At 29.9% G+C, this 26,958-nt stretch overlaps 1 protein-coding gene across 4 annotated transcripts in view; it reads right to left on the bottom strand.

Moving 5' to 3' along the window:
- LOC129984002 (rhophilin-2-like) overlaps positions 1-26,958 on the bottom strand; it is a 134,972-nt gene that overhangs the window by 30,460 nt on the left and 77,554 nt on the right. For all 4 annotated transcript variants that reach the window (XM_056093749.1, XM_056093751.1, XM_056093750.1 and 1 more), the window contains exon 2: positions 9,433-9,548. In XM_056093749.1, the coding sequence (XP_055949724.1) occupies positions 9,433-9,548 (116 nt within the window). The remainder of the gene's footprint in view (positions 1-9,432; positions 9,549-26,958) is intronic.

The following is a 26,958-nucleotide window of genomic DNA, read 5'->3' as shown; positions in this document are numbered from 1 at the left end:
CTGGAAGGTGAAATTGTACAATTGGCAAATTTAATGTTCTGTGTGCTTTTGGAATGGCCGCATGATTTATATTGATGTAAGTACGGTAATCTAGAAGGGTAAAAATGGAAAATTTACGAGAAGTGTGCATTCTTCAAAGTAACGCTATACGCTCGAAAGATTTGGATAATAATGCGACAGTCATGATTTTATTTATGATGCCTTTCTTTTTGCTTTATATCAGAAAAGCCAACAACTTTAGCTCTCTCTTTATTTTTTGTGTGCTTAATACCTCTTTTACTCACAATTTTCGCTCAAAGAAGAGGTTCTCAACTTTTAAGTATCCGGGAGGCAATTTCCCATAAAGATTTTACTCGCTATTTTCTTGCATTCATTTATATTGAATTTTGTATGCTTTGATCTGTGTTTTCTAATGATTTTTGGAATTATAAATTGTTTCTATCAGAACATCCTCTATACATTCATTTATTTAAGAATAATTTTTGCAAATAATATTATTTTCTTTTCATGCTTTTTTAATTAAAAAAATATTTTACATTCTTATATGTAAAGAGAAAACATTGCAAGAATTGGTAAATGCTCTTTTTCGAGATAAATCTCCACTTTTCAGATCTCACTGAGTTCGGATAATATAATTCAAACACGGAACAAGCTAGCCAGATGAAATTTGGCTTGAGGGCTTGACATCAATAAGAATCAAACTTTGAACGAAATCAATCCATGGGACATTTGTTTATCTGTCCGTCCTGTGCATATGAACGTGACAACACTAAGATGTAAAGAGCTATAAATAAAATAAAGCATAAAGTTTTTTCCTTATCAGACTTATAAAATTGAGTCGAATTTTGTAATAAGTAAGACGAAGATTAAGAAAACAGGCTGATTGTGCATCGATCTATTTATTAATGTCCATAAAAGCATGTTAATTCAAAATTGTAACTAACTGTATAAATGGAATTCGATATGGGTCTTGATATTTGTACTGTAAATTTGAATTAAATTTTGGACACATTTGTTCGAAGGGAACACGCTTAAAATAGTGCTCATTGTTATTTTTTCTTATATGAAATTATATGAATAGAAAGTGTTGCAATTATCAAAAAATTCAAACTCAAGATTTTAACGATTCTCTCCATTCAGATCTGTTTGAAAACACAATTTTGGAATTGTGTCTGTTATGAATTCTATACATCAAGAACACTTTAAGCTAGGCGGTGAAATTTGGAAAATGGTCTTTATAAAAATTTGTTTTTCTAATATAATTTATTATTTATTTCCCATCATATTTCTTTTTAATAAAAAGACTTATAATTGAATAATTTTTAACATAAAAGGCAGAAAACGCAGTTTCAATAAATCCTTAAAGGCTAAAATTTTTATTTTACCTATGGAATACTAAGCCAGCGGGAGATCCTTCAGACTCTTGCATACTCTTTAATAAGGGTGCCATCCCAGAGAGCACCTTGCATTGCATTGGTGTACAATAGTTACGAAATATTAACTACAGTACAGAATATTAACTATGGTACAATAGTGAATTTGGCATTTTTGCTGAATCTATCGTATGATCCTTGGTGACGATTTTTTGGTGATAAATATCTGGCATAAGATTAATAGTATGTGAAAATCGAATATCTGTTTTAAACGCATTTTTTATAAGCAATTGAAGCTAAAATTGAACACAGAGCTACAATTACAATCACAAAATCATATACCAAATTTGATAAAGTTAAACCACTGCTTTTTTGAGTTATCGCCTATACAAGCTTCTGAAAGACGGTCAATCCTCTATAGGATTTGGTTCAAAATTTGATAAGTGTCAGCAGTATAGATGTTAAATCTTAGTATCGAATTTTATGTATATATAACTCTCACCTTCTGTAGTTATCTTCTTAACTTATATTCGAGCAGCCGGACAGACAGACATCTACTGAATAGATTTTGCTCAAATTTTTCTAAAAATCTACAAATTTGGTGTAAAAACAGTATACTAAATTTCATCCGTTTGGTTTAAAGCTTTTTTGAGTTATCTTTGTCATAGATAGATAATTATTTTCCAAAAATGTATCTCTCAAACTCAGGGAGGCCAAAAACGTGAAAAATCGCCAAATTCTCGAGTTTATTTTTTTGACGATTACAATATTTTCTATATTTTCTATTTCGCATATGAGAAAGTAAAAAGTGCATTATAGTGGTTCAGTTCATCTGAAAGAGGCAATGAAGCACTGCTTCTTAAATTAAAAAGAAATAGCACTATAAGGCGAAATAGCTAATTGCGCGGCTCTTGAGCTTTCGTAATGTTTATTTCTATAACCATTGCTTGCAAGTAAGGATATGCATATGAGGCTGAAAAACACTGAATGAATTAATCACGGAACATTTTTTCCCCTCTTCCCTATTTAATTCATGCCCATGCTCAGCTCAGCTGCAAGTGGGCTCGCCCATTGTGCACCAGCGTGTTGAGCAATGTGTAATCGACAGATGAAAGCGGCAGAAAAGACGCATTATTATTTTAACACGTACGAAATTATGCAAGAGGCGGCGAGAAAAACAGGTGTGACCTTGAACAACACATCCTCCTCCATAAAAGTGCCGAGGCATCAAAATGCGGGAGGAATATCCCCACGGAAGCAAAATAACATTCATTCCATGCATTACGAAATAATAGGCAAATCGAATGCACTTTCCCTTTTTATGGCATTTCAGCCGTCAAAGCAACCAGACGGACGATTTTGCCTTTTTAAAACAGTAAAATATGGCAAAGAACCATTCGAATTATTGTTGAACGTGCTAATAAACTATCTACAAAAATTTTCAAATTTAAATATTCGTAAATTATTGTAGATGAAATAATAAGAATAAAAATAAATTAAAATCAAAAATGCTCATATAAGTGCACTGAACATATTTTTAATTCAAAATATGGAGCTCAAAACGAAATATTGATAGAAAAAAAATACGGATTTAAAATATTTTAAGTAAAATATAATTTTAATCGAATTTATTATATAATTAAATTGCTAATATATATTTTCCTATAATTTTACTGTGGCAGTAATGATTTAATACTATAAATAAGCGTATTAGTGCTGCACATTTTAACGGTTTTGATTTAATATCCGAATTTTTGATTAAAAAATATACAGTGTCTCACAAAAGTGATGGGACACTTATGCTTTACAAAAAGAAACTGTAATAAAATAAATAAATAAACATGTACAAAATTTTTTTGGGTGTGTTTCATATTTAAAGTTAGTAACAATTATTGCATAACATACATTTTGTCAAAATATTAAAATATTAATTTAATAAAAATACAATTGTTGTCAAACGGAGCAAAAAATGGCTCTCATAAGTGATGAGACACTTACTTTTCCATCAAATATTTATCCAAATATTTTACTTTTTAAAAGGTTTTAATATTTTGTTGGATTTCCTTTTACTTTTAAAACATGATTTAATCTTCTTGCGATGGATTCGACTAATTTTTTTGTGATTTCTGGAGTGATTTTACCTTATTCTTCTTGAAGTACTGATTTTAATTGTTGTTTTGAAGAAATGGTGTGTTTGCGAATTCTTGATTCCAATTATTGCCAAATATTCTCTATGGAATTTAAATCTTGAGATTGTGGTGGTGTTTTTATTATTTCAGGACAGTTATACAGCAGCCAGAGTCTAACGTTCAAAGCAGTGTGCTTGGGGTCATTGTCCTGGTAGAATTTAAAATTGTTATGAAGATTCAATTTTCGTGCTGAAGATTTCAAATTTTGCTTTAAAATGTCAATATACTTGTACAGATCCATTATACTGTCAATAAAAACAAGATTACCAACTCCAGCGGACGGCATACACCCCCATACCATAACTCCTCCTCCACCATGTTTTACTGTTGGCACCAAGTTCTGTTTGCGAAATTCTTCCCTAGGTTTTCTCCACACCAAGATTCTACCGTCAGAACCAAATATATTAAATTTACTCTCATCAGCAAATATAACTTTATTCCAGTAATCAGAATTCTTATTTATGTTGGATTTTGCGAAAGCTAGTCTGAGTTTTCTATTCTTTTTACTTACGAAGAATTTTTTCCTGGCTACTCTACCGTGATATCCAGCAGATCGAATTACCCTTCTAATAGTCTCAGGATTAACAATTATTCCATATAATGCTTGTAAACCAGCAGCAACTTTAGGAGCACTCTTTCTTGGATTTTTTTTAATATTTCGAACGATCATTCGCTTTATTCCATTGGATAGCTTTGATGGTCGGTCAGGTCTTCTTTTATCCTGAATAATATGATTCTTTTTATATCGTTTAATGATATTGAAAACTGTTGAATGACTCAAGTTAACTGTTTCAGCAGTTTTTCTAATAGATTTTCCACGTTCAATATGCAAATTAATAACTAATTTTCGAATTTCAGGAGAAGTTTCTTTTCGTTTAGCATTCATGGCTGCACAGAGCTAAAAAACACAAAAATTCCAAAAAAAACTGGAGAGAAATACTGCAGACGATTTTATAAATTATTGCCAATTGCTTTTGAGTAAAAATAAAACCACCAAAAATATTTTTATTGCTTATTTCAGATGATTTTTGTTGCATATCTAATGGTGTCCCATTACTTATGTGAGCTATTTTTTGCTCCGTTCTAAACAATTGTATTTTTATTAAATTAATATTTTAATATTTTGACAAAATGTATGTTATGTAATAATTGTTACTAAATTTAAGTATGAAACACACCCACAAAAAATTTGTACAAGTTTTTTTAATTTATTTTATTACAGTTTCCTTTTGTAAATCACAAGTGTCCCATCACTTTTGTGAGACACTGTATAGGATCTATACAAAGTGTGAGTGCTTTAAATTTTTTTTCTCTACTTTTTATTCTTGAAATATTTTTTTTCTCAATATCGTAAACATTTTGGATCTTATTATAATTCTTTTCCCCAAATCCATTCCAGATGGAGATTTACATATGCAATCAAAAATTAATCAAGCTTAATCGATTAAACGAATAATTAAATTCTGAAAACGTTGAAATATTCTATCATTATCGGGAATGTGTGCAGTTATAAAATATTTAGGATATCTAGATCAAAAAATGATTGAATTTCTGTACTGAACTAATATAACAAGAAATGAGTGCAAAATCGATTGCGAAATTACCACTTAATAAACACGAAACAAGTCGAATTAAATAAAAGTGTATAGAAACAAGAATTATTCACTTATCGGATGTCACTTATGAAGTATTTTCAAACATGATTTCTCTTGTAGTTTAGTTACGAAATTAAAACATCAGGATGTGGAAGAATAATCCCTTAAATATCTATCAAAAATTAATCTATAAAAAATTACCCTTTTTTTGAAGATGTACTATTTTAGGATTTCGTAATTTATAAAATTTTCTTACGGCATGGAATATTCTAGTTGGAAGTGAATGGTGATCCAGAGATAAGTGAATAAAATGATTAAATTGTATCACATTCAACTATAAACTATTAAACTTACTCAAAATACTATTATTGATAAAAATTTGATCTACTTTTCATATCAATGTATGAACAAATCAATATAGGAACAATTTATCATACTAAACCTGTAATTAAAATGTTGTTAGGTTTCCGATTCTCAAGCTTATAAACAATTTACATACATACACACTTGGAAGAGGTCAGCAAATGATTATTGTTTAGATGTAACTGTTAATATAAACCGTAAGAAATGGAAACTCATGAATAAACATATCAGTTGCTATTTGAGTGCATTCTGTTTCATTGACTAACTTCGCTCAACACTTGACTGTAAATGGTCTTGAGTTAAAAATATGACGATAATTCAAAAAGTAAGGTATCAACTCCTCTGACAGAAAAGACGTTATTCATGAAACCAAAGAGATAAACAAAGATAGAAAGACATTGACATTAGTCACTGTGGTTATTGAAATATTAACTACCGGTGAACCTATTTTTCTACACCGGGATAAATTAGGGTCCAAGTTGCGAGGTCAATTAATGACAGCTGCCTCGACATCGGCATTAGTTCTGAAATGCTCTCTTTATCTCAGGAATCAGATGATGCACCTCCGTTCCCCTCCCCTGGAACAGTGTGGGAAAGAAACACCTTTTGCTTCATATCGCATTAAATGTGGGAAAGACAATCCCTTTCTTGTGCTTTATTGTCGTCTGAGAATTGTCGCGGTATTCCTAGAGAACACATCTTCCAATAGACCAATTTTTTTTTTGTGCGCGATATTTAGTAAACTGACAATGGAGAAATTAAATTCGTGTGCAATCTCCCTCATAGGTATGCGAAATTGGCACTAGCGAAACCTTCAATACGGTACATGCTGTCATCTATGGTGGACAGACAGACTTGGCCACCCTCACCTTTGTTCATTTTGCATATCTGTTCTGCTTATTTCAAATTTCTTGCACCCAAGATATTCCTGTTTTTTTTTTTGTTTTTTTTTTTGCTATTAGACTCTCTTTGTAAATTTCAACTTAATGGCGATGTATCTTTCACCTGGGGATATTTTCTTTAAACGCAATAACTTGACTTCCTTCGCACTTCAATTGCAGATCATACATCCACCAACGCAGCCAATTTCCAACAGAGATTTCGGTGTGCTACTATACAACTAGCTCTATTTACCGATTTTGTTTAAAAGTCGTGATCGTCTATTTTATTTCAATATGGAATTTAATCCATACATGGAATTTTTGTACCTGAGAGAGCTCTCGTCACTTTATTTTTTGAAACACCTACAAATTATGTTATAAGCATCTCCGCAAAAAGAAGTGTATAGATGCGAGATTGGGTGAATGTTCATGAGGCGAGATCAATGCTCTCTTTCTCCTTTTCATGCAGTGGTGTGGCGATTTGGAGAGAGTGCTCCGGCTCATCTGATTATGGTTCAAAATTAGGAGGTATATCCCAAAATAGCTTTCATGTTACTTCAAAGGAATGTTAATGTATCTAAGCCAAACTACATTTTCTTCACCTAGCAATTTGTTCGCAATAATATCATCTATAAAAATTTTCAATTAATTTATAACTTAGATTAATTAACGCATCAATTTTGAAAGTAATTATTGTAATAAGTAATGAGTAATTTAACTTGTACATTTGGACATTCCACAAGCAATTAATTAGGAAAACAAGAGGGACTGAGCTCCCCAAAATTTTCTAGCATTCTCTCTAATAAATTTGTCATGCCAGAGAAAACCTTGCATAGCATTGGTGTACAATAGTCACAAAATATTAGTCTTTGGCTTAAATTTGGCCTTTTTACTGAATATCTATCGTATGATCCTTGGCGAATTTTTTGGCGATTAGTCCTTAGCATCCTTAGTTAAAAGCATCCAAAAGTGAGAATTCGTGCTTAGACACATTTTTCAACATCAATTGAAAAAAAAAAAAAGACTTGACATAAAACTGCACTTATAGTCAGTTTTTGATATTTAATTCATCGCGTTTTTGAACTATCGCGTTTAAATATTTCTGAATGTACAGATTGACAGTCAACCCTTTGCTGGTTTTGGCTCAAAATTTGAGAGATGTCTACACTACAGATGTTTAATCTGTGCACCGAATCTTATCTATCCAAATCTCTTCATTTTATAGTTATCGTATTAACTTACATTCGAACAACTGGACAGACGGACTTTCTTCGAACAGATTTTACACAAAATTTGATAAAAATCTGTAAATATGGTGCAAAGACCGTGTACCGAATTTCAATAATCTACCTCAAAGCGTTTTTGTATTATCTTAGTCACAGACAGAGGGATAGACATTTTCCAAAAATGTGCTTTTTGATCTTTGGGAGGTATAAAACATGATGATCTAGAGTTCTAATTTTTTGAAAATTTCTATATTTCCTCTATATTACGTATACGAGAAAATAATACTTTCTGAAGAAACTTACTTCTTAATCGTTTTTCAATTTAACTTTTTACATTTCAGACATTTCAAGGAATAAAATCACAAGGAAAATATTTATAAACATTTTCTTATATCAATTTACCCATTGCCTGATGCTTACGAAATGCTTAATGTTGTTCTTTGAAGTTGGGAAAAAGTTTCTAATCAAGAACTATTAACCAAATCGAAGGTTGCAATATGCAAATGCTGTTTCAGCATCACAGTACATGCTGAACTTCTTTTGTGTGTTTAATCATTCGTTTCCCAGTTTCTCCGCACAATGAAATTGAATCCGATAGTGGCGTAACTAGACATTATGTGGCAACTGGCAAATGTTTAGAGTGGGTCCTTGTAAAATGAAACTCATCATACTTACTAATTATGAAAATATTTCAGCTTTGATAAGCCTAATCACTCTTCGTGAAACTGTTAGTTGATATTACAAAATCTAATTATTTCGGAGAAATAAGAAAATAATTTAGTATATTCTTAAGGTTTTAGTTTGACACAACTTTATTCCTTATTTTTGTAAATCTCTACAAATAATGTGTGCGTGTATGTTTAAATCTGATTAAGAAGCCTCTACAGGTTAGACTGTTTGATCTAGAAAAGTACATGCGGGAGTGAAAATGTGTAACTAAGAGAAATTAAAAAATTTTTTTAGTTAATTAAAAATTAAGCGAGATTTTGAAGTTTTTTTAAAGAGATAACTTTCGAAAATATTATTGAACAAAAGCGAATTTTATATTATTCTAAAATATAAAAAAATTATCTTTTTAATGATTCCAATTTAGTTGCCATGTGATTTTTTTTCTTGAATTTGAACATTAAAAAATATTTTGTGTGTAGTTTTCTAATTCACTGTTGCAAAGAAATTAAAGATATTTTCATTGTTTCGTCAAATATTTAGTCGTTCGATTTTTTACATTATTAAAAGTCAAAGAAGTAAGATTCTGCGTAATATCTGGGCGGCTAACAAGAGGAATAAGAAAAGAAAATCGCAAGAAGATAAAATATCCGGACGGTTACGATCATTCTGATGACATGGGCCTTGATTGCATTAGGAAAGTCCATGCACATAATAAACAGAATAGATGTATGGCTATTAAAATGATATGGTAAATAATAATTTGATATTTAAAAATATTTTTTGAGGGAATAATGAACATCAAGTAATATGTAAAAGATTTAATTGAAATTAATTCTCTTACAGTATTCTTCCTTTAGTATTCCCAGCGAACCAGCTGGTTGCAAAAGGCGACGAGTTAATTTAAAATTGTTCATTGATTGTAATCTAGCAATATTATCAATTAAATTATGCTTAATTGACAGTATTGCTAGATTATGCATTCCTACAGGTCCCAAGCAGTTAATTCAGTTGGGATTTTATTAATTTTACACTTTCTGTGTACTGACCCTCTAATATCTTGTCTTCCCCCGCCTCCGTTATTTTGCCAACCTCTAATTGCGTCATCAGAAACAGATTATCAGAGATTGAGTACTCACTTGTAAAGTCTTTCTGCTCCATTCCTGATCATGATCTGCTTGTTAATCTCCTGGTTGAGCTTAGCCCGCTGGTTCTGGAGTTTGCCACGGCATGTTGCAAGCCGTGGGTCGGAACCCTGCAAAGATGAAAAAGAGATGATACATTAGAACACATGTTATTGCAGAAATAAATAGAAAATAGTAAATGAGCATAAAAATGAAAACCGTGAAGTCAAATCATGTGAGATCTTAACATGAAATATTTTAGCATATATAGTTACTTCTTTAGTCTCTTCTTCCTATTTTAAACATATTTTGTAATCGTAAATTTTGTATATGATCCTTTTCACCCATGTTTATAATGTTGCCTTTTGCCCACTATCTCAAATAATACCGAGTTCTGAAAATCGATATTTTTCTCTATAAACATGTCTCTATCACTCCTTTAAATGAAAACAGCAGTTATTCCCGAAATATAATGTAATAAATTTAACGACTTTCTTATCAAGAGACAAGCATTAAAGCGTACCGTACATCTAACTACATTTTTGTCTTACGTTGCCCATTCCTTTTATTTCTTGAAATACGTAATGGTTTTTAAAAGCAGATTTGGGCACTGTATTTGATGTGTATCACGTGTGTATGAAATCAACTTCGGAGGAATACTTCCTCTCAGGTGGTTTTTCCAAGGCATTGTTTTTAGACATTTTGATTTCCATCCTGAAATAATAAGTTTCAACTAGATTTAGGTTTTTTTCATTGCAAGATTTTAGTTTTTAAATGCTTTCTAACATTTAACATTTTAGGGGCGTATTCTCACTAGCGGACAGTTTCCAACTAAGCAGACTAAGGCAATTGCCTCAGGTCGATAAACTCAAAGGAGGCACAAGTAATTCAATAAAAAATACTTTTAACGTAATTGCCATATAAATAAATTTGTAAAGATTATATTTCACTTGGCAGGTTTTGCAAAACAATAATTTTTGGTGTTACATTGCTTTGAAATTTATTAATTTTTTTGTAATCTTTCACAATAATTATATTTTTATAGTTGTAAGTAAGAGAATTGCCAATAATTTTCATTATCTCATTTTTTAATAAATATATTTAAAATAAATAAATAAAAACTTATACATTTTCACAAAAATATTAAATAAAACAAGCGAGAATAGTCCCTCAAAAACTTTCTTGCATACGCTCTATGCTATCCAAGGCAACGCCTTTCATGGTTTGGTTTAGTTATATTAACGTCCCGTTTGAAGCAACACTCGGGCTATTTTGGGACGGACCTCGAAATTTTGAATCGCGGTCAGATGACGTGGACAACACTTGAGCTGGCACCCCCCTCTCCACACCACACCACACCAGCGGGAGAACGTTTGGTCAGGACGGATTTAACTTGCAATAGACCCCCTTACACGACGGTTCTTCGGTGGAATCGCGTTTCGAACTTGAAACCCTCCGGTTCCGAAGCCAAGACCTTACCACCAGGCCACAGCGGCCCATGCCTCTCATGGTATTGGCGTACAATAGTTAGGAAAAGTCAACCTTTGGCGTCGTGTAATCCTTGACGAGTTATCTGGCGATTAAGCCCTGGCATGTGGCTAATAGTATCCGAAAATCGAATTTATGTTTTAGACACGTTCTTCCTAAAAGAATGAAGCAAAAATTTAACACAGAACTACAATTGTAGTCACAAAATCCCTTACCAAGTTTGATATATTTAAGTCATCGCGTCTTTGAGTTATCGCGTTTACGTGTTTCTGAAAGCACAGACCCACAGATGGTCAATATTTTGAAGGATTTCATTCAAAATTTGAAAGATATCTAGACTGTAGATGTTAATTCTGTGTATCGAATTTTTATCTACATAGCTGTCTTCGTTCTGTCATTAACATATTAAATTATATTCGAACAGCCACACAGACAAATTTCGTCTGAGCGGGGTTTGCTTAAAATTTGACAGAAGTCTATATTTGGTATAAGGACAATATATCAAATTTCTTTCATTTTTGTGTTATCTTTATCACAGACAAACATTTTCTAAAATTGTGTTTTTCGAACTCAAGGAAGTCAAAAACTCGAATTCGAATTTTTTGACGCTTGCTATATTTGCTCTATACTATATATCCGAGAAAGTAAAAATTGATTAAAATAAATCATTAACACGTTGATTAAGTTAAAAATGTGTTGAAATGTGAGATTAAATTGACCCGTTAATAAAAGAAAAGTGTCGTAATGTACACTGCATAAGGTTTCATAATGTCTAAATCCGCCATGGTATATTCTGATGTAGTTAAAAAAAATTGTTTATCCCATAGTAAATTGCCAGTTTAAGAATTAAAAAAAATTCACACCAAACAATTTTTAACAACAATTAAGTATAATATATCTGCAGCATCTATATGCAAATTTACTTTACTTTTAATTCACTTAAGTCTAAAGCCCAATACCCTTCCGCCATTGTACATCAAATTATCGTTATCCAAATTTAATCGATAAAGGATTCAGTGACGCTATAAATCGATTTTGCCCAAAGCATTCCAAGTATTGTATGGAATTTTATTTGAATGCATAGGGTGGCACATATTTCCGAAACGGAATGTGTTATCTAAATTAAATACTAGAGAGAACAAAACAATTAAAAAGGTTTAATCTGCATGTTCGCATCCTTTCAGTCTCGCATAATTTACAAATGACCTTTATTTAGCATTCCGTGTCATGAATTTTACAGAAATTTCAATTTTTATAATATCAGTTGCTTTTCCATTTACTTTATAATGAATGTGTTTATAGCTTTACAAAAGAATCACGGTAACTTAAGAGATATTTTTTCAGAATAAACATGTTTAAGTATAACAAGTATCAATGGTAACATCAAAACAAACGTGATGCATTACAGCAAAGAAAATAGTGTATCTTCAAAAAGTATTATTTGCCTTGAAATGCATCAGAATAAAAAAGCCATTATAAACATTAAAATAAAAGTAACCAATTTCATATCATCATTTTCTAGAGCACCCAAGCAGTCATCAAAATCAATTGAGGTCAACAGAAACAACAATTTCGAACGAAACGTTTCTTCATTTGTTTCTTAATTGATTGTTAGGAAAAATGGCTGCCAATTTCTTTCTTTATTCTTCTCTTGATGAATAGGAAGAACAATGCATCATTTATCAGTTATATCGGCAGGTATTATAATTAATGAGTCTCTATTCATTAAAAGCTATAGAATTTTATTTGTTTGCTATTCATAACAAACTGAACTAATGAAACATTTAAATAAATATTTTAATACACTCGCAGTTGTAACAAAACTGATTATGACTGCTGTTCTATTTCGTGTGTAACAATTCGAAGAATAGAAGAAGACTTGCAGACGAATCTTTATATGTTTTTGGGAAACGAAAATAAAAATATTTGCTCACACTAGATTGTTGTTTACTTAACTATCAATTAATATATAAATTAACATTTACCGTAAATTGTTTAAATAAAGAAATAAAAATGTCTTAGAATATTTGTCCTATTCTATAATTGTCAAATGTAGGGGACATTTCCATAACGAAGTATTTTTGTACTGTTCGTGAGCACATACCCTGTGCTCCTGTTTGCAAAAAATAGAAGATTCTACGCAAGAAAAATCAGGAAACAGTTTTCTTGACTAGTCATCCATTTATTCACATCGAGCCATTCTTTATTTTTACACAACTTCCGATAAGCAATTCCATATCACAATTACGAATATTTCTTCAAGACAATAAGAATTATTTTCTTCATAAACTACTAATTTCACAAGAAACTCTCTGGGTTTCCGCATGATCGTTAAAATAAAATTGATCTGCTTTTCCTCACTAGCTACTGATCGCTCACACTCACGTGAACGTCTACTTTTCTTGACTGCCAAGCAAATAAGAAATCTTTTCTGCATAACTTTTAAGGCAACGGGAATGCGCTGCCATCTGGGGTTAGTAAGGGGATCTAATCCCGACGATTATAAAATTCCGAAAAATTATTTGTCGATTTTCTCGCACACTTTAGAATTAAAGACCATTAAAAAATTCTCAACATAGTGAAAAATGGATTAAAAATGGGGAACTGTTTATTTGTGACTGTAATTCAGGATCTTACCACTTTATTTCAGTATTATTCGTAGAGTTTTCAAGCGTTAATGAGAGGAAACTCCAGACAATTAAAGTTTGTTAAAAAGAAGAAAGAATATCTGCCATTTTTTTCTCATTCATTAGCATACTTTTATAATGAAAGCAGAAGGTCAGTAAGCATTTTCTCTTACGAATAAAAAATATCGAGTCATTCTTCTCTTCTACAACCGTACAACAGAAGAATCAAAAGAATGTATGCATATTCTCACGGCAATTTGCGAATTCCAACACAAATATTCTTAACGTCGATAAAAACACAAATTGATGAGCATTCTTCTTTATCCCTTAGATACTAATATTCTTTTGCTCTTTTGTGTCGGCCATGGCGTCATATTCCACAAAACAGAGGGTGAAAAAAACCCTATTATGATGCATCGCGCGGGAAATCTTTTCTAAGCTGCCAACCTTGACTTACGACTGCCAGGAAGAAAATTCAAAAACTCGCTTTCCGGAAACAGCCGAATTGAGAGAGAATAAATATATTTGTCGGTGATGGTGGCAATAGAGGCATTTTAAGGGTAAGGCCATTTCAATGTCAGCGTAATGAAAACCGAATGGATTATATTTTTTTTCCACTTCTATTCATGTAAGATGATTTCAAAAGTGAAAGTAATTAACGAACTGACAAGGTTGCGCCAACAATAAAAATGATACAAGCGACGATTCAGAAAAATGGTGAGAATTGCAAACGATTTTTTTTTTCGGGATGGATCGCTGAGTACATATTTCGGGGTGCATTTGTTTATGCTGTTTATTTTAGAATGAAATTCTTAGAGAAGATATCTGTAAAATACATACCAACAATGAATAATAAATTATGCAATGTTTAAACTTTTATAGAAAATCATGTAAGTTGAAAGGAAGTCACGAATTTTTACTAACAGATTACTATTTTGATATTCTTTTCACGAGTTTTGCCCAGTAATTGAATTTTTATGTGTTTTTCTATTTGATTGCTGTTAATAATTTTATTAATGTTTCCTTTTCCTAATTTAATTTTTGTGCATTTAGATCTATATATATATTTTTTGCTTTATTTATGTGGAATATAAATTATTCTACTAGAAATTTGTAGGAATCGATAAAAATTTTATTTCTGAAAATTTAAAAAATTAATTTTGCAACTTCTATCGAAAAAAAGAGATATTTCTATTATAGCTTAAACATGGCCAATAAAAACATATAGGGGAAAAAACTATCAAAGGAAAATAATTTATAGCAAAGGAGCTTAACCAATTGAATTTTATAAAAATTGTACATTTTGAATGTTTTGACACTAACAATGTACAATTTCTGTACTGAATGCTATCAGTTTTTTTCAGCGTTAACAAATAAATTCGTAAAAATTGCAATAATACAATTATGCCACGAAAAACGAAAAAAAAAAAAAAATTAATTTCTAACGTTTGAAAAATTAAGAACATTCTGATTTCTTTCAAAGAAGTACATAAAAAAATTATATTGTTTCTTCATACTGAAATAAATTGAAGAACACGGTCGAATAAATCAAATAAAAGGAAGTTAGTGTTACAAGTAAAGTTATCGCAATCAGATGTTCTAAAGCAATATTTGAATATCATAAAAACGTAACTTTTTCAAGCTTACAGCAATTTTCCTCTTCTCGATTATTTTCTTCAGACGATATTTATCCTCAAGGTTTCAGTAGAAGCAAGATATTTTTAGTATTTGTATCATTCGAATCGTCTGACGTAAAAGGTTGACGATTACAAATAAAAAAACAACTTTATTTTATTTTTTTATTTCCGAAGCATTTGTAACATTAACATATGAAATCATTGCTGTACTTTATTTTATTTAATAAGTTTTTAAAAGAAAATGTGGCAATATTTTAGTTGCCTTACTGTGTGAATAAATGGATAATTTAAGTAACTGTCATTTCATCTCGAAATAAAGTTAAAATTTGATTTTTGGATAAAAAAAAAAGGAAAAAAATCAACTTAACATTGCAATCATTTCATAATTCAATTAGGCTTCAATGCACTTTTTTACATCAGAGTCCATCTTAACCGAGAACTGCTGAATCTCGCCGAAGTTATTTTCAGATAATTTATGTTTGCGATAATGTTTCAAGAACTTTTTTTTAAAAAATTTATGCTTTGTAATTGTATTTATCGAAGTTCGCTGGTTATTTTTTTCTATCTACATGATTTAGACTTCAAATATAAAGACATAATTTTATATTTCAGAAAAATAAACTTAGATAATAGAGTGGCTCAAATAATTGAGAGTACACCTTACTTTTACTTGACAAATCCAACTTTCATGAAAAATATGTGATAAATTTCATGTGATAAATTCAGCAAAAATACTAAATTCACGCTAACGTTTAATATTTCGTAACTACTGTATATAATCAATGCCATACGAAGTGATCTTTGTCTTACCCAAGATGCGCAATTTTTTGCTAGGATGTAAAACAAATACCTTTATTAAAGATATGCGAGAAAGTTTTTGGGGACCACTCCAGCTGGTTTGCTTTGCAATTAAAAGTTGGAGCATCTTTGGATTTGCTGTATAAGCTGCACAGAATTCATTTCCCATTAAAATATAATGGACTAAATTTGGATTTCCATAGAAGCATATTGCGCATCTCGCTATAACATAATGGGAGAAAGGAACCAAAAATGCTTTTGAAAAATTTTAATTTACTGCAGGGCACCTATATACACATTTTTGACTTACTAAACAATAGAATTTTGTGCTTTCAGTATTGTTGGTTTATTTTTATCAAAAAGAATTGGTCATTTGTTTGCCCTTTTTGTGTTTAAAAAAAAACTCTTTTATCATTTGTAATTGAAATTTTTTAAATAAAATTTTAGGGTTAAAAACCGCAGATAGTAGATAATTTATTTTATTTTAAAAATTTAGAAAAAAAATTGCATAGAATTTATATAAATTTAAAATTCAGTTTTGAGTAAGAATAGAAAGTTATCAGTTACTAAGGTCATATACGGTCATCTAATAATAATTTATTTTTTTTCGTTTTAATAAACATGAATTCACAAAATGCCTTTTTATGGCCCAAGCATTGAATCAAGAGCTGGGATATTACATCTAGAAAAGTTTATCATTTGATACGCATTTAAATAAATAAAAAAAAGGCTTATAATATATATAATGGAACACCGGTGTTTTGAAAGAATGAAAGTACTTAAGGAGAAAGAATGAAAATGGCTGTTTATGAGATTTTTCACTATAAAACACTGCAATATCTTTCTTTTGGAACTTCAAAATGTCTGCATTGTCTGCATGAGATTTTCAAGTGGATACGCGTGCAGTTTAGACACGATTTTAAACAGAAATTTGACTGTAAATATTCTCTCACAAAAGGAGTCACTCATAATTGTGCATTTAGTGAAAAGACAAGAAGAAAATAATACCTTCGGATAAAATTTGCCTTATTCTTTTTATTTGGTAACAAATAATATTAACGAAACAGGTACATGCAGAGATATTACGTTATTTTTTAAGTAAAAAAATGAGAAAGGAACTTAAATTTAGAGAATACAGGTTTCCTAAGAAAATGCTGATACACACTAATAATATGAAATTTGGTTTTATAGAATGGAAATTAATAAATTTTGGAACCATCTGAATACATGAAAGATCAATAATATTCATAAAGTTTATGGTACTATGATTAATGTTATTAATTTCCCACTTCATAGTTATTGAAACTATATATTAATATGTATTTGGAATCACTTTTTCATGGCCCAAACTCATTTTTACAAATTATCGAAAGCAGTCGATAATGTTGACTATAATGCTGTTGTTACTTATGGCACTTACCATAAACAAGCTCGCTAACAATGTCAGCGATTTAAGCCGAGTTTGTGCTGTAGTTTCTGAGTGTAAAGGCCACTGAGCACTCGAGGACAGAAGTCTGACTTCTAGCTCATATGAGGATGATACCTATAACTTGCTTGCAGAACCCCTTTTTACAGAGGGACTCTTTCACACACCTCACAGATAACCATGCCCGAACCAGGACTTGAACTCGGAATATCCAGGTCACGGGGAAGACGCGCTCCCCTAGGCCAGGACGTCGGCTGTTGACTATAATATTAAATGGCTAATGGCTTCGTCGATATGCCAATCAGTTGAATTTCAAATCTCTGCCAAGTATATTAAATTGTATTTGGCGCCATTTGGCCTTCAATATCTGCCTTTAACTCATCGATTGTAACTTGTTTAAGTAGTAATCATTTGAGTTTCAGGTTGCTTACAAAAATAAACCAGCAAGCCAATGGCGACATCAAGTGTGTAGAGGGAGATTAGAGTCACGTGTTTCTTTTTCGCTCTAACTATTTGTTTAATACATTTCCATCAAGGTAGCTCTATAATCTAATAAGTTAAATAATTCAACTCAAATTAATTCATACATTAAATTCATAACTCGAATTAATTAATACATTAATTCCAGTGATAATTATTATATTGCATGAACTATGTAGATAATAATTATACAGATTATGTAAATACAGGGTTCACAAGAATTATTGGACACATTATAAAAATATGTAAAATATAAAGCATGTATAATTAAAAATAACGGTATTGTTTTGGTATCACTAACGTATTAGCATGAATCCCACAATTTCATTTCAGAAAATTGTAACTCCTAAAATTCGATGTGGTAAGTGTGACTTGATGATTATTGCATAAGAAAATTTTAAAGATCGGCATGTCATCTAATCTCCAGACTTAATTCCCTGTGATTCTTTTTTTAGAGGGATTTGTGAGAAAGATTTTGAGCATCTGACACCTGAGTAAGCTAGATCAGCATTAATTTGCAAAAAAGCAAGTTGTAAATTGCAGCTGTTATTCAATCTATAATTCCAAGGAAGTTGATAAATACATGAAATGAAATTAACTATCACGTGGTAAGTATGTACAAAGAATCACATGCAAAGAATTCAGAGATTAAACACAAAATCTTAAATTTCTAATTATTTTTGCTTTCTAAAAGGCAGTTATTAATTATCAATATTTTGAAATAAGAGCAAAAATTGAAACACGCAAGAAACTCTAATTTATTATATTAAATTTATTTTTAAAACAGTTTTGACATGTTGAATTTATCGAAAAAAAAATCGACGTAGAAAAGATTTACTATTATATAAAAAACTCGACAGAAATTCGTTTTGGTTGACGATGTTTTGCACTAGGAATTACTAATGTCGTGTTACAGCTTACATTTTTAACTATCTAATTAAAATACCACATAAATTGTCTAGAAATGTTAAAAATGTTCCAAGAAAAATTTCAAAATTTTAAATTAAAAAAAGATAACTTACACATTCATTCTAAAAAAAATGAAGATGCATCTAACAAAACAAGCGGGAATTACCTTTTACTAAAGATGATAATTTTTGAAATTTTTATATAAAATCAGATTTTAGAAATAATAAAAATTAAATCATGAAATGCTGAAAGAAATCTGCTAATCTACTTTATAAATAATTTAAGAAGTAGAACGAAACTCTTAAAAAAATTCTTTCTAATTAGATTTATCAGCAGACGAAAAATAACCAAATTTGACGAATTTTAATCTTTCGGACGATTTCATCTTTATAACAATATTTTAAAACGATTTTTAAATTTTCAGTGCATTGAAAGGTTTGGAAGGAAAAACAAATACTGACTCTGCTAAAAATAAATGAGATATTTCTGGAATGACTTTTAAAATTTATTTTTATTCTTGTATTCTTGTGTATGGGTAAAAGATATCTGTAATAGGGAAAGGAAGTATTATTTTTACTTTTCTAGTATATGATTATTTTTGTTTTTGTAAAATTTAACATAACTGGAATGGCAACAACAGTAACCATAAAAAGAAGATAGGTGATAAATAAATAAAAGAGTTTTAGAAATGGGAGATTTCACAAGTTTTTCCTCTCTTCTTAGAATATTATGAAAGGTAGTGCATTTCTTTAAGAACATTTTATTCCAACTATGCAGATAGAATCATAAAACTTTTTCGTTCTTTGATTGGTTGTACTACATTATAAGTGATAATAAATATTGCCATACGAAATACTTTGTACCGGAAGTAAGTTCAAACCAGAAATTGATATCCAACAAATTATAAAATAAATGTTTTGAAATCAGATTTTCAAAGATGAAATCAAGTTCTCTCTGAGTGTAACAACGTGAAAAAATTCATTTCCTCTATCCAAAAATATAAAATCCACTAAAGAATAATTTCTACACGGATTTATTACAGTTTACATTTGCATATAACTAGAATATTAATCCAACAGATTAAGTTTACTCATGGTGTGCTTATATATAATCAAAAATAGAAAGAAATTTAATTTGAAGTCAGACCTGGTCTTGGTTCGAGCTTTACTTTAGTGACTTGAGGAATCTTGTAGAAATTTTATTTAATTATTTCGATTTGTTATTCCATTTTTGCAATGCAACAGCATTTTCTAAAATCAAAACCATCCGTTTCTTATATACAACAAATAATTTTCTTTAAAATAAAATTTTATTCTTATTCGAAATTTCGAATTTAATAGAATCGAAACGTTTATTTAAAATTACATGTCATTGAATTATTCCTACTATATATAAATAAGACTACTTGTTTATTAATTATTTATTTTTTCCGTAAATTTTTACTTTCTTTAAAAAAACCACAAAATGAGTGCGAAAATTCATAAATTATAATCTGCCACAAACTTATTTTCCTTCAAGAAATAGTGCAGATTTTTTTCCTTTTATGAGGAATATCTTCCTGTTCACTTTTTTTAGTTTCGGCTGTTTTCTATTCAATAAAAAAAATACAGGAAAAATTCCCCAGTTTATTTTTAATTGCGATGCATTTAATGCTTTCCAGCAGTGTCATAACCTAAATAGATTTCAGAAGTAAAGTTAAGATTTTACTTTTTCCTCTGCAGCTGCCTCAGTCGCGGTTGTAGTCAAGATAGTGCATAGCATTCGCCTAATATTTCACGCCACATTGGAATAAAATGTCACATTAACCTTAGGTGACACTGGCACGCGGCGAAAACGAATCTTTCGTCAGAAAAATAAACTGTGTGACTGGAATATTACAGATGTCACGCACTTTTTCCGATTTGTTTGTCAAGTTGTTTTCCCATTTTTCTTTCCTTAATTTAATATTTGCATTTAGAGACAAACAAGGAGCTTTTCAATACCCAGTCCAAGTAGAATTACACAGCTTTCACAATAAGTTTAAAAATCTTCCATCAAGAATTATATCTGAAAATTGTTCTTAAAAGTGATTCAAATATTATTATAAATAGTATCACATTAAATTTCTGCAAATAATAAAAGTGTGTGTTTATAGGGCAAATCGTTGAACATAATGTTATCAAATTCGATACAAATATACTTTGAAGGGATAAGTGTATATTTGGAGCAATTTTTTTTGTGTAAATTTTAATAATAATTTTAGTTAATTAATAAAAATGTTTGCGAATTTTGGCATTTACATTCGAAAATAACATCCCACAAAAATAATTTTTACAGATTATAAAATTCAATACGTATCTTTCAATAATATTTATTTTTTAATCAACTAAATTTCCCCGTAAATTTAATAACTTTCAACATACTTTTAAGCGGTATTTGCAACAATACTTTTTATTGTTGCAATAGTTTGTTAATATTGTTTAAAATAGTTTCATAATTTCTACGATGTTTATCAGCGTGGTTTCTCTTCCACTGTCGAAAATTAAAAAATGAAAACTCTGTTTTTTCCTTTCTTTCTTCTTCTTCTTCTTTTTTTTTTTTTTTTTTTTTTTTTTTCATATTTTTTTGCAATGTCCGTATAAGCTTCTTTATTTCATGTAATCATTTTTTTAAATAAAAAAAGCACTTTGAGAAATTAAATAATACATTCGATTTGCTAAAAGATTATATTTTTTTGTTTTCTAATTTTCTAATTAGCATGTTTAAATTCACTTTATTTTGATAAGCTGTTAAACATTTTCAAATAATAGATATAAAATGCATTTTATTATTGTAAAATTGGCATAAATTGTGCATTTTACATGAGAAATAAGGAAGTGAAGTGTTGGAGTTAGATAACATTTAATTGGATGCTAAATGATGTAGACAGTGACGTTTGCATGCAAATAGTAACTTAACCTTTTTAAAGATATTCATGTAACAATAAACAGATAAGAGAAATAAAAGGACGTAAATATCGATCACTATTTGATTTTACACATATTTTGTTGTGTGGATCATGAATATCAAGTTAAACATAAGAGATTTCATTGAATTAAGCACAACCGGTATTCTCAGCTAACCAGTTGGTTGCCAAAGGCTGCTATTGATGAATAATAAAAATAACAATAGATAATCTATTTTAATAAGATTATTAGCCATTTTGAAGAGCCGCAAGGGTTATTTTGGGTACTCCGGTTTGAACTGTAGTTAAATGACGACAATGACACCTCGAATGGACCCAGGTCTTTTAATTTCCATATCATACAAACAAGATGAAGGTGGATATGGTTTTCAACCTAACGACTGTACATGCAAAATGTTGTAAGGGTTGAAAATTAGTAAGTTAGTGAAATTTTTTTTATTTAAAACAAAGATGTTTTAAACATGTTTAAAGGAATGAAATTCAGCTCGGACACATGGGAAGAATGGCGCAACATCTCAAAACATGTATCATGGCGGATTGTATGATATAACATATCTATATTTTGGATGAAATATTTCAACTGAAAAAGATGAAATATTATTCAAACTTAATAGTAAAATATTTTCCAAAGAGTAATAAAATATTATACAAGCATTTGAAATGCCAGAAAGTATTAAATATAAATAATGACTAATAAAAAAATAAAATTTTTCACAGAACTCATCTTTACAAAAAGCATTGCTGCCTTCGAAAAACTAAATAACTAAAATGATGTAATCTCCGAAATTAGTTTTTTTTTTTTTTTTTTTTTTTTTTTGGCATTCTGCAATTTGGCAACTTGAAAGATATTTTCTCTCTACAGTCCTTTCATTCTATTTTTTTTCCTGGACTTTATTATTTGCTACAAACGTTTTTTATAGCTAAGAACTTCTGTTCTGTAATTCCTTGTTGAAGAATTCTTGTTTTACAGAGACTTCTGTGTATTTTATTTTTAAGATAATCCTTTTTTATACAATTTAACTATCTCCCCGGGGGGCATCTCGAAATGAGGGTGGGATGCTTCCGGTATGGTGGTTGGATTTCGTCACTCTGAAGGGTACATAAATAGGTGGGGATCTGGCTCCTCTCATCGATGAAGCGACGTACTTCCTTCAGGAAGGGTTGTATCGTGGCCGGTGATGGCCCTTTGAATTCAACCACAATTCCTACCAATGGAGCAATTGCGGTGGTCTGGTCATTCAGTACTTTTTATCTGCGTGCCTTCGGGTGGGTCGGAGAGTTAGAGATATGATTTATACAATTTAACTGCAGATTTCTTTAAAATTAGAAAATGTTCCAAAAATTCCCTTCCCAAAAAAGCTCAAAACTGAGCTTAAGCGGAAGAATTACGTCCATATATATTCTCCATCCCTAATTTACAAATATTGGAACATAATACAACATATTAAATTTTAAATTTCCTTTTGAAACTTTGCATCGATAGTTTCATCGATTTGAAGTTTGATCGATTGCAGAATTACTTTTTAATTGTATTTTCCCTACTAATCTTATAAAAAATAATTTAGAAATAGGATTAAAATTCATTTTTTTGCCTTTTTTAAAATTAATAACTTTAAAAGAAAACTGAGATTTAATTTAACAGAATTTAGGAAAAGCAGTAATTATCATAAATTGAGTGCTACATTAATTTTCTTTTTTTTTTTTGAAAATAGTTTTTTTACAACCTTGAATAATAATAAAAAAGCATAATGCAAAAACAATTATGTCCTGCTGTCGGTGAAAATAGAGTAACACGTTTCTTCTGTCTTTATTATGCTCGTATGAACGAAAAGAAGTCCAGTTTTTCTTATCACGGTCGCAGTTACTTCACTTACAATAAAAGTTACCCGAGAGAACGTGATAATCAACAGGTTTTTTTTCTTCTAAATTCTATTTATGATTGTAAGTGTGTCAGTAGATCTAGGCCGTTACTTTCATCAATTTTTTTTGGTTAAAATACTGTCGTTTATAGTCTTTTGTGCACAGAAATGGTTTTATAGATTTAATTCTGATCTTTAATTGTTATTTCTGGCAAAATTCAAGGATTTATTCATTTTGAAAATATATCTGTGATCTCCACTAACAATACAGGCGTATGTATGTGCGTTAATATATTTTTTCACTACACATCAGACCAGTAAAAAAATTCGCATTGATCAACTTTATGGGATGGAAATATTTACCAAGAAGTTCGTTCATTGTTTTTTTTTTTTTAATTTTAATGAGAATTTCTAGTAAAAATTATTCGAAATTTCAGTGCCCCCCCCTTCCCCGATAGTTTACAGAAATTTTATCGTAATAAAATTATTTTTACAGCATCTTCAAGTTGAAAAAAAACTATCTTTCTAGAAATATAAACTAAATTGTCGTGCACTTTTCTTTCCTATTTTTTTTAAAAATTAAAAAGTATTAAAGTAGGTTCGCAACAACATTTGTCTATTTTGTACTTGTATGAAATATAAATAGAAAGAAAAACAACAGGTTTCAAAGTTAAGAACAAGTAAATGATTTTGTACAGAGTAAAATTTGCGACATAATTTAATTTCATTCTTCACTGGAAGTTTCAGAAATTAATATTATATATAATGATCCCGAGTAAAAAATTACATATCGAATATAAATTTCTATTAATTTTATATACAATACTATTCATTATTGAGTGAATAAAATTGAAAAAACCAGCAGAAGTGGTCTTCCTGAATCTTTCTCGTATACTCTCCAATAAAGTCTACCTCCTCTACCTCCCCCCCCCCCCCCTCCATAAAATTGAAGAACTTTTGTTGAGGTACGAATGATTGCCGTGACATTGACGAGCAATAGTTACAAAATATACATTTTTTGACTTGAATCTAGCATTTTCACTGAACATATAGTGCGAATATGTAATTTCGACGGCTTTTTTCCCATTAAAACCGAATTTGAACTCAAAACTACAGATGCAGTCACATGTTTTCATACCAAATTTCATTGATTTAAATCATTGCGTTTACACACATATGAAAGCACAGACCAATAGACAATCAACTCTTCGACAGATTTAGTTCAAAATTAGACCAGACTCTACATTTTTCGATGTTAAATCTATGTATAGAATTTTATATAATTAGCACTTTGTGTTTAATAGCTATCGAGTTCACTTGTACTCGAACAGCCAGACAAACAGATTTCCTTTGTATGGATTTCGTCAGGAAATGTACTCATTTGGTCTAAAATCCTTACACCAAAATTCATCTGTCCAGATTAAAACGTTTTTGTTTTATCGTTTCCATAGAACAGGCTGATAGATGGACAGACAGACAGACGGACATAATTAAAAAAAGTGTTTTTCCCACTAAAAGAGGTCAAAAACGCGGAAATTCATCAAAATCTGGAGTTCGAATTTTTGACAATTACTATACTTTCTCTAGAGTTCATATGCGAGAAAGAATAATTTGTTGTCAATCTTTCCGTCAGATGGAAAATTATGATATTGTATAACAAATTAATATTACAGTCAAACTTTAAATAAATATCTACTAGCACTGCAAAAAATTTCAACTGTTTGTCTATCATATTACACAAACAGCTTTGGGTGATCAGCTAATTTATCAGAAATATTGCTTGTATTTAATTGTAATTTCATCTCTTGATGAATAAATCATTTTTTCACCAACAAAGAATTTTTAAGCATCAAATTGTAATAGATGTTACAGTATAGTTGCTCTAATATCCTCGCATCTATAGTTCTGTTCATTTTACACATGAGTCTTTTCTAATGGCGTCAAATACCATTAAAAACGCAACTGCATAGATAATCTCTCTTCTAAATGCATGTTGCCATTCGTAATACTGTAACTTTGCCATTTTCCTCCTTATTTAAACTGCATTTATAATAACAGAATCTTTCTTCCCTAACTTGAAACAATGGAAGGAAATAATGAGATTTAACATTTGAAGAAGTTATGGAAACTTTTCAACTTTATTGCAACAATGCAAATAATTGTTGGAAATTGTGCAATATATATTTGCATTATCAAAATTCAGAAAAAAATTTAAACGGTAATTAAATTATTTAAATGCTATATAAAAATATCTCTAAAAATTTATTGTTACAATTGGGGGGGGGGGATCATACCATGTTTAAATGAACTGTTAAAAAGATTTGTTTTTAAAATTTTAAAATGTAAAAATCTTTTTATTTTTGAAATAAAGTTTTTTGTTACTTATCAAGGAATTTTCACTTCATCTTTAATTAACTAAAATTGTAGTTAGAATTTTTTTTTTTTTAAATTCATGCCGAGGTTTACATTTTTATTCTTTAAAATATTCTTGTGGTAACTCTAGCTCGAATGATTTGACTTGCAGTGTGAGAAGTTATTTGGGCGTGACGTCTACTGTTCACAAAACTATTGGTAACAAAATATTTTCGAATCTTTAACATTATGGTATAATTTTAAGATATTGAAATAAATTTAAATATAAAGTTTTTTTTTTTAAAATTTAACCAGTATTTTTCAGGTATGGTTATAAATAGTGAACGTTTCTCATTAAATCTATTTTTTAATGTAAAACATGTTGGATTCATAATCTTGCTAATATTCGATTCTTTTATTTTTTAATTATTAATTTGAAGAAGATTAAATCTTTCGCGAAATTAAAATACTCGTAAGAGTAATTTAAATCATTGGAAAAATAATAAAAGTAAGAAAATAGAGGCTTCACCTTTCTGATTCGTTTTCTTATTATACAAAAAAAAAAAAATCTTCCTTATTATACAAAAAATATCTCTTTATTGAGTCTCTTAAAAAATAAAGCATTTTATTCAAATAAATAAAAAATACAAAAAAAAGTTTTTATTTTTTTTATTTTTAAATAAATAAAGCAATAGCAAAAGAATATATAATATTCAAAACAGCCTAAAAGTTACTATGTTACTTTTCAACTTTGGTTATGTTACAACCAAAACAACGTAAAGCCATTAAGAGCAGTCGTAAAGAGAGCGAAAGATCAAAAGTTTCTATTGAGTTCACTGTCAAGGCTAATTTTTTTTTTTTTTTGACCCGCTTTCTTAACGCCAGAAAAAGGAAACAAAAACTCACAAAACTGGTAAAAGCAAACACGAGCGCTTAGCCGCCAAAACAGCTGTAAGCGATTTATCCCTTCCTTTCGCTCGAAAGACCGTAGGAAACAGGTAACCCAGATCCAAGTATATCG

This window comes from Argiope bruennichi, chromosome 9 (genome assembly GCF_947563725.1).
Source record: "Argiope bruennichi chromosome 9, qqArgBrue1.1, whole genome shotgun sequence".
Taxonomy (NCBI): domain Eukaryota; kingdom Metazoa; phylum Arthropoda; class Arachnida; order Araneae; family Araneidae; genus Argiope; species Argiope bruennichi.
The sequence above is the reverse complement of the archived record's forward strand: the minus strand, read 5'-3'. Positions and strand labels throughout refer to the sequence as shown.